The 9743-nt window shown below is 55.1% G+C and overlaps 1 protein-coding gene across 1 annotated transcript in view; it reads left to right on the plus strand.

The window, feature by feature from the left end:
• Positions 1-9743, plus strand: part of LOC129707574 (DENN domain-containing protein 3-like) — a 31250-nt gene that overhangs the window by 19132 nt on the left and 2375 nt on the right. The window contains exons 10-13 of the mRNA XM_055652722.1: positions 5725-5978; positions 6669-6842; positions 7498-7627; positions 8164-8567. Of these exons, the coding sequence (XP_055508697.1) occupies positions 5725-5978; positions 6669-6842; positions 7498-7627; positions 8164-8567 (962 nt within the window). The remainder of the gene's footprint in view (positions 1-5724; positions 5979-6668; positions 6843-7497; positions 7628-8163; positions 8568-9743) is intronic.

A 9743-nucleotide genomic window follows, 5' to 3' on the forward strand; every position in this document is an offset into this window, starting at 1 on the left:
GAGGGAGGGTGGGAGGGAAGGGGGTAGGGGGGGGTGTGTGGAGGGGAGGGGGTTTAGGGGAGGAATGGTGGGGGAGGGGGTGGAGGGGAGAGAGAGAGAGGGGGAGGGGGGGGAGAGTTGGGGGAGGAGAGGAGAGGAGAGGGGAGAGTGAGAGTGGGGGAGAGGGAGGGGAGAGGGGGGGAGAGGAGGAATTGAGGAGAGGAGAAGGAAAGGGGGGAAGAGGAGAGCGGGGAGAACCTAAAAAACATTTTAGAACCAAAAAAGACGCATTCTGCAAGTATTGTAGAACCAATAGACACATTCTGCAAGCGTTTTAGAACCACTAAGGACACTTACATTTGAGTAGACATGTGTTCAGTGTTATTCACAGCTCAGAGAAACGTGACCCTCTGCCTTCCTCCAGCTTGCAGACACTGATTAAGGCACACCACTTCCTGGTTTCATAGTCCCTCCCCCCTGCCGCCAGCAGGGGCAGCAGAGAGAATGGGGAATTTTGTAAAATCACTAATATCTCTGTCATTTTTAATCAACGGGAAAAATCCTCGGCACACATACGACGGAGGGGGGCTCTGAGCAAGGTGGCCAAAAATGACGGCCGTAGGTGGCGGCGTTCTCTCGGAAATCGCAGCACAGATGGCCAAAATCGGTCAAGAATAGACTTTTAGTAATATATAAGATATGTTTCTATAAGATACCCCCTCATCCGTCTAAAGTCCAGTGAATACAAGCCTAGTCTTTTCACTCTTTCCTCACATGACAGTCCCGCCATCTCAGGGATCAATCTCGTGAACCTACGCTGCACTGCCTCAATCACAAGGATGTCCTTCCTCAAATTAGGAGACCAAAACTGGACACAATACTCCAGATGTGGTCTCACCAGAGCCCTATACAACTGCAGAAGAACCTCTTTACTCCTATACTGAAATCCTCTTGTTATGAAGGCCAACATCCCATTAGCTTTCTTCACTGCCTGCTGTACCTGCACGCCAACTTTCAGTGACCAGACACCCAGGTCTCGCTGTACCTCCCCCTTACCTAACATAACCCCATTGAGATAATAATCTGCCCCCATGTTTTTGCAACCAAAGTGGATAACCTGACATTTATCTATATTATACCGCATCTTCCAATAACCGTTGCTTTCCCTTTCTCTCCATCCCCTCCCTTTTCCCAGTTCCCCCACCAGTCCCCAATGACATAGTATCTCTATTTGCTTCATTATCACCTTCTAGGTAACAATGATCTATTCTAGGTTACACAGAAAAGCTGGAGAAACTCAGCGGGTGCAGCAGCATCTATGGAGCGGAGGAAATAGGCAACGTTTCGGGCCGAAACCCTTCTTCAGACTGATCGGGGGGGGGGGTGGGTGGGGACAAGAAAGGGAAAAGGAGGAGTAGCCAGAAGGCTGGGGGATGGGAGGAGACAGCAGGGGGGCTGAGGAAGGGGAGGAGACAGCAAGGACTAACAAAATTGGGAGAATGCGATGTTCATGAGTTCCCCCGGGGTGCAGACTCCCCAAACGGAATATGAGGTGCTGTTCCTCCAATTTCCGGTGCTGCTCGCTGTGGCCATGGAGGAGACCCAGGACAGAGAGGTCGGAGGCGGAGTGGGAGGGGGAGTTGAAGTGCTGAGCCACCGGGAGGTCAGCTTGGTTATTGCGGACCGAGCGGAGGTGTTCGGCTCTATCTATTCTACATTTTCCTTTGATGTCTCGTTTTCACACCTTACAGTTCCTTATCTCTGTGTCTCCCTCGCCCCTGACTTTCAGTCTGGTCTTGACCCGAAACGTCACCCATTCCTTCTCTCCAGAGATGCTGCCTGTCCCACTGAGTTCCTCCAGCATTTTGTGTGTATCACTCCCCAGGCTATGTTCTGCCCCTCTCTTCCAGCATTCTCCCCTCCCCCCCACCCTACCACAATCCACCCAAAAATCACCTCTCCATGATCTTCAGATATGCTGCCTGAGTTACTCCAGCACTTTGTCTTTTAACAGTGAAAAGCTTATGTGTTGTATACTATCCACTCATCAGATAATACTGCACAAGAATACAATCAAATCAAACTCGAGTGCTACAGGTAGAACAAAGAGAAAGCTACCAGTGCAGAATATAGCAGTATAATAAAAGTTCGAGGGAAAAGTGCAAGATCTGCAATAAGGTAGGTTGGAAGATCAGGACTACACCTTAGTTTATGCTAGGACTGTTCAGAAGAGGGGAAGAAGCTGTTCGTGAGTCTGGTGGTGCTCGCTTTCAAGCTTCTGTACCTTCTGCCGGACAGGAGCGGGGAGAAGGAGGAATGACCGGAGTGGAACAGGAACAAGTCTTTGATTAAGTCGGCTGCTTTCCTGAGTCAATGGTGGGGAGTCTGTGTGATGGACTGGGCTACGTCTACAATGGTGGGGAGTGTGGTCTATGATGGACTGGGTTACACTACAACTCTGCAATTTCGAGACACAATGAATCACAGATGCTCAGCGGGTCAGGCAACATCTCTGGAGAACATGGGTGATGTTTTGGGTTGGAACCCTTCTTCAGACTGCCTGAGCCGTTGAGTTACTCCAGTACTTTACTCCATGTACCTGGGCAGGGCTGTTCCCAAGCCAAGCCGTGGTCCAAGGTGATAGGACGTGGGGGGGGGATGTGTTTGAGAGACTGTTCATGAGATTTCATTGAGTGCTAAGGTGCATTTGATGGGCAGAATGGCCTTGCCCACTCCCTTGAGCAGAGCTGAGGGACTGATGCCTCCATAAGTGGCAACATATTCCCTTCCAGTTGCAACAGCCCTGATGGGCCGAATGGCCTCTCTCCGTGCCTCAACGACATGCACAAAGCATAAAATGGGCTCTTCCTGTTCCTGGCTCACCTGCTCAATGGGCCGAATGGCCTGTAATTGCAGAAACAAGGATCTACAGATGCTGGTTAATACATAAAAGACGCTGGAGTCAGGCAGCATCCCCGGAGAACAAGGAGAGATGATGTTTCAGGTCAGGACCATCAGTCTGAAGTTCCTTGTGCCTACACTAAACTAATCCAACTTTATTCTTTAATCGTCCATTCAGGCTGAAAGGTCCCAATCTGAAATCTCACCCATTCACGTTCTCCAAAGATGCTGCCTGACCCGCTGAGTTACCCCAGCACTGTGTGTGTGTGTGTGTGTGTGTGTGTGTACACTGTGTGTGTGTGTGTGTACACTGTGTGTGTGTGTGTGTGTACACTGTGTGTGTGTGTACACTGTGTGTGTATGTGCGTGTGTGTGTGTGTGTACACTGTGTGTGTGTACACCGTGTGTGTACACTGTGTGTGTGTGTGTGTTTACACTGTGTGTGTGCGTGTACACTGTGTGTGTGTACACTTTGTGTGTGTACACTGTGTGTGTGTACACTGTGTGTGTGTGTGTGTGTGTGTGTACTGTGTGTGTGTGTGTGTGTGTGTGTCCATGTGTGTGTACCATTTGCTACCTCACCATGTGTTTGTGTGTGTGTGTATGTGTGTCATAGAGTGATACAGTGTAGAAACAGGCCCTTCGGCCCACCTCGCCCACACTGGCCAACAATGTCCCAGCTACAATAGCCCCACTTGCCTGCGCTTGGTCCATATCGCTCCAAACATGTCATATCCATGTACCTGTCTAACTGTTTCTTAAACGATGGGATAGTCCCAGCCTCAACTACTTCTGGCTGCTTGTTCCATACACCCACCACACTTTGTGTGAAAAAGTTATCCCTCCGATCCTACTAAATATTTTCCCCTTCACCTTGAACCTATGTCCACTGGTTCTCGATTCTTCTACTCTGGGCAAAAGACTCTGTGCATCTACCCGATCTATTCCTCCCATGATTTTATACACCTCTATAAGATCACCCCTCATCCTCCTGCGCTCCAAGGAATAGAGACCCAGCCTACTCAACCTCTCCCTATAGCTCACACCCTCCAGTCCTGACAACATCCTCGTAAATCTTCTCTGAACCCTTTCAAGCTTGGCAACATCTTTCCTCTAACATGGTGCCCAGAACTGGACACAATATTCTAAATGCGGTCTCACCAACGTCTTATACAACTGCAACATGACCTCCCAACTCTACTGTGTGTGTACCATGTACGGTGTTGTTACCTCACCCTGTTTGTGTGTGTACTGTGTTGTGTGTGTACCATGTGTGCGTGTGTGCCATGTGCATGTGTGTATCGTGTGTGTGTACCATGTGTGTGTGCCACGTGTGTGTGCGCCGTGTGTGTACCGTGTGTGTGTGCCGTGTGTGTACCGTGTGTGTGTGCCCTGTGTGTGTGCCATGTGTGTGTGCCGCGTGTGTGTACCATGTCGATGTGCCATGTTTGTGTACCGTGTTTATGTGCCATGTGTGTGTGTACTATGTGTGTGTGTGCATGCTGTGTGTATGTGTGCTGTGCCTGTGCCATGTGTGTGTGTGTCGTGTGTACGTGTGTGCCATGCGTGTGTGTCACGAGTGTGTGTTCCGTGTGTGTGTGTACTGTGTGTGTAGCCTGTGTTTGTGTGTATTATGAATGTGTACAATGTGTGTGTGCCGTGTATGTGTGATGTGTGTACCATGTGTGTGTACCATGTGTGTGTGTTTACCATGTGTGTGTACCGTGTGTGCGTAGGTACCATGTGTGTGTGCCGTGTGTGTGTGCCATGAGTGTGTGATGTGTGTACCATGTGTGTGTACCAAGTGTGTGTGTGTTTACCATGTGTGTGTACCGTGTGCGTAGGTACCATGTGTGTGTGTACCGTGATTGTGTGTGTACCCTGTGTGCATGTGTGTGTATGTTCCATGTGTGTGTACCGTATGTGTGTGTACCGCAAGCGTGTGTAATGTCTGTGTGTGCCGTGTGTGTGCGTGCGTACCCTGTGTGTGTATTGTGTGTACCCTGTGTATGTACTGTGTGTGTGCGCGTGTGTTCCGTGTGTGTGTGTGTGCCACGTGCATGTGTGTATCGTGTGTGTGTGTGCATGTGTACCCTGTGTGTGTGTACCACTTGTGTGTGTGCCGTGTGCGCCATGTGTGTGTGCCATGTGTGTGTGTCGCGTTGATGTGCCATGTATGTTTACCATGTTTATGTGCCATGTGTGTGTGTACCATGTGTGTGTGTGCATGCTGTGTGTCTGTGCCATGTGTGTGTGTGTCGTGTGTGTGTGTCATGTGTATATGTGTACCATGCGTGTGTGTGTCGCGAGTGTGTTCCGTGTGTGTGTAGCATGTGTTTGTGTGTATTATGAGTGTGTACCATGTGTGTGTGTGCCATGTGTGTGTGACATGAGTGTGTGTGTGTCATGTGTGTACTGTGTGTGTGTGTATTATGTGTGTGTACTGTGTGTGTGCACCTTGTGTGTTTGTGCCATGTGTGTGTACCATGTGTGTGTGTTTACCATGTGGGTGTACCGTGTGTGCGTAGGTACCATGTGTGTGTGTGTACCATGATTGTGTGTGTACCCTGTGTGCGTGTGTGTGTACCGTATGTGTGTGTACCGCAAGAATGTATAATGTCTGTGTGTGCCATGTGTGTGCGTGTGTAGTGTGTGTAGTGTGTGTGTGTGAGTACCGTGTGAGTACCATGTGTGTGTGCGCCGCATGTGTGTACCGTGTTTTATGTGCCGTGTATGTGTGTGTAACATGTGTGCAGTGTGTGTGTGTGTGTACTGTGTTTATGTGACGTGTGTGTGTGTGTGTGGTTTTGCCTCACCGTGTGTGTACCGTGTGTGTGGTTGCAGGGCAGGATCGTGTACCGGCGCGGATGTTCACCAGGATGTACAGGCAGTGGAGGGTTTGTGGTGAGGAGGGTGTGGTGGGATGCCCGTCCGAGGTGTTGGCGTCTCTGCGTGAGGGTGAGATCCTCTCCCTGGTCTCCCTGCCCGTCAAGACCAACCTGGGCACCGGCCGGCTGCTGCTCACCAACCACCGACTCAGCCTGCTCACCGACAGCACTGCACCGTGCCGGGAGATCGCCCAACTACGGGACGTGGAGGTAGGAACCCCCCCCCTCCAATTGTGTCTTGACGCCATGCTGTGTGTACCGTGTGTGTACTGTGTACCGTGTGCCGTGTGTACCGTGTGCCGTGTGTACTGTGTACCGTGACACTGCCGTGTGTACTGTGTACTGTGTGCCGTGACACTGCCCGTGTGTACTGTGTGTACCGTGTGTACCGTGACACTGCCGTGTGTGTACTGTGTACCGTGACACTGCCGTGTGTACTGTGTGCTGTGTACCGTGATGCTGTGCCGTGTGTACTGTGTACCGTGTGCCGTGACACTGCCGTGTGTACTGTGTGTGTACCGTGACACTGCCGTGTGTACTGTGTGCCGTGACACTGCCGTGTGTACTGTGTGTACCGTGATGCTGTGCCGTGTGTACTGTGTACTGTGTGCCGTGACACTGCCGTGTGTACTGTGCGCTGTGACACTGCCGTGTGTACTGTGTACTGTGTACCGTGTGTACTGTGTGCCATGACACTGCCGTGTGTACTGTGTACTGTGTACCGTGTGTACTGTGTGCCGTGACACTGCCGTGTGTACTGTGTGCCGTGTGCCGTGACACTGCCGTGTGTACTGTGTACTGTGTACCGTGACACTGCCGTGTGTGCTGTGTACTGTGTACCGTGACACTGCCGTGTGTACTGTGTACCGTGTGCCGTGACACTGCCGTGTGCCCTGGCAGGAGGTGGAGGCGGCAGTGCCGGTGTCGGGGCTGCCCCTGCGGGGGGGCAGTCTGAAGGTGGGGGTCCGTGGGCAAAAACATGCCTTTGTGGCCACCCTGCGAGGTGAACGGGACCTGTGGAAGCTGGCGCTCAGGGAGGTGTGTGCCGGAAAACTGCTCGCACATCGACACAAGGTGAGGGGGAGTGGGGGAAGGGGATTAGAGGGGAAGGGGAAATGGAATGGAGGGAGAGGGGGGGGGGGGGTGCTGGATGCAGGGAGAGGTTGGCCGGGTCGAATCTGCCCCCTGTGGCCGGATCCAGCAGTTCCATTCCAAGAACAGACTTCCATGTTGGAAAATACGGAAAGCTCCTGGAACCAGGTGTGGCGGGGTGTGGGTGAGGGGGTGTTGCTGGGGTGTGTGTGAGGGGGTGTTGCTGCGTGTGTGTGTGAGGGGTTGTTGCTGTGGGTGTGAGTGGGTGTGTGTGTGTGAGGGGGTTGTTGTTGCTGGTGTGTGTGTGAGGGGTTGTTGCTGGGGTGTGTGTGAGGGGTTGTTGCTGGGGTGTGTGTGAGGGGTTTGTTGCTGGGGTGTGTGTGAGGGGGGTTGTTGCTGGGGGGTGTGTGTGAGGGGTTGTTGCTGGGGTGTGTGTGAGGGGTTGTTGCTGGGGTGTGTGTGAGGGGTTGTTGCTGGGGTGTGTGTGAGGGGTTGTTGCTGAGGGGGTGTGTGTGAGGGGGTGTTGCTGGGGTGTGTGTGAGGGGGTGTGTGCTGGCTGTGTGGGTGTGTGAGGGGTTGTTGCTGGGGTGTGTGTGGGGGGGGAAAGCGAGGCACAGACTGACCCTTCCTTCCACAGGACCCCCAGTACAACCAGCAAGCTCGCAGTAATGTCCGGCTGCTGCAGGCCGTCGCACTGTGCCCGCCGCCCTCCAGAACCGCCCACCTCATGTGCCGACTCGCACAACTGGACCAGGCCGCCAGTCAACGTGAGTCCCCCATACACCTAGCGCCCGACCCCCTCCCACAGCGCCCCCCCCCACACACATCCCCCACACACAACCCCCCCACACACATCCCCCCCACACACATCCCCCCCCACACACATCCCCCCCACACACATCCCCCCACACACATCCCCCCCACACACATCCCCCCCCACACACATCCCCCCCACACACACATCCCCCCCCACACACATCCCCCACACACATCCCCCCCCCACACCCCCCCCCCCCCCCCACACACATCCCCCCACACACATCCCCCCCACACCCTCCCCCCCCCACACACATCCCCCCCCACACACATCCCCCCCCCCACACACATCCCCCCCCACACACATCCCCCCACACACATCCCCCCCACAACCCCTCGACACAACGCCCCCCCCACCCCCACACACATCCCCCCCCCACACACACTGCCACATCCCGTCCGCCCCCCACAGTGCCGTACTGGAGGGTGAAGGGAGGGGAGGGGAGGTGTGGGGGGGGTAACAATCTGACCCTCTGACCCTCCCCAGCCCTGCCGGTGGTGCCACAGATGACATCGGATGCCCTGAAACACATGCTCCATCTGTCAGACGCGGCGTCAATCTCTCTCACCGACACCGCCCTCCTCTACGTCCCCGGTAAGTGTCCGCACCGGCACAGCACCGCACAGCACGGTACAGCACGGCACAGCACAGCACGGTACAGCACGGCACAGCACGGCACAGCACGGTACAGCACGGTACAGCACAGCACAGTACGGCACGGCACGGCACAGCACAGCACAGCACGGTACAGCACGGTACAGCACGGCACAGCACGGTACAGCACGGCCCAGTACAGCCCAGTACAGCACGGCACAGCACGGTACAGCACGGTACAGCACGGCACAGCACGGCACGGCACGGCACAGCACAGCACAGCACAGCACAGCACGGTACAGCACGGCACGGTACAGCACGGCACAGCACGGTACAGCACGGCACGGTACAGCACGGCACGGTACAGCACGGCACGGTACAGCACGGCACAGCACAGCACAGCACAGCACGGTACAGCACGGCACAGCACAGCACAGCACAGCACAGCACAGCACAGCACAGCACAGCACAGCACGGTACAGCACGGCACAGCACAGCACAGCCACAGCACAGCACAGCACAGCACGGCACAGCACGGTACAGCACGGCACGGTACAGCACGGTACAGCACGGCACAGCACGGCACGGTACAGCACGGTACAGCACGGCACGGTACAGCACAGCACAGCACAGCACAGCACAGCACGGTACAGCACGGCACAGCACGGTACAGCACGGCACGGTACAGCACGGTACAGCACGGCACGGTACAGCACGGCACGGTACAGCAACGGCACGGTACAGCACAGCACGGTACAGCACGGTACAGCACAGCACAACACAGCACAGCACAGCACGGGTACAGCACGGTACAGCACAGCACGGCACGGTACAGCACGGCACGGTACAGCACGGTACAGCACGGTACAGCACGGTACAGCACGGCACGGTACAGCACAGCACGGTACAGCACGGTACAGCACAGTACAACACAGCACAGCACAGCACGGGTACAGCACGGTACAGCACAGCATGGCACGGTACAGCACGGCACGGTACAGCACGGTACAGCACAGCACGGTACAGCACGGCACAGCACGGCACAGCACAGCACAGCACGGCACGGCACAGCACAGCACGGCACAGCACGGCACGGCACAGCACAGCACAGCACAGCACAGCACAGCACAGCACGGCACAGCACGGTACAGCACAGCACAGCACTGCACGGCACAGCACTGCACGGCACAGCACAGCACAGCACAGCACGGCACGGCACAGCACTGCACGGCACAGCACAGCACGGTACAGCACAGCACGGTACAGCACGGTACAGCACACGCACATTAAACAGCACGGCACAGCACGGCACAGCACAGCACAGCACAGCACGGCACAGCACAGCACAGCACGGCACAGCACGGCACACGGCACAGCATGGCACAGCACTGCACGGCACCCCATGGGCTGACTCCACATTCCGCTAACCACCCACCTACCCTGCGGCACCTTTACACACACTCCTGGGAGTG

This window comes from Leucoraja erinacea, chromosome 21 (assembly GCF_028641065.1).
Source record: "Leucoraja erinacea ecotype New England chromosome 21, Leri_hhj_1, whole genome shotgun sequence".
Lineage (NCBI taxonomy): Eukaryota > Metazoa > Chordata > Chondrichthyes > Rajiformes > Rajidae > Leucoraja > Leucoraja erinaceus.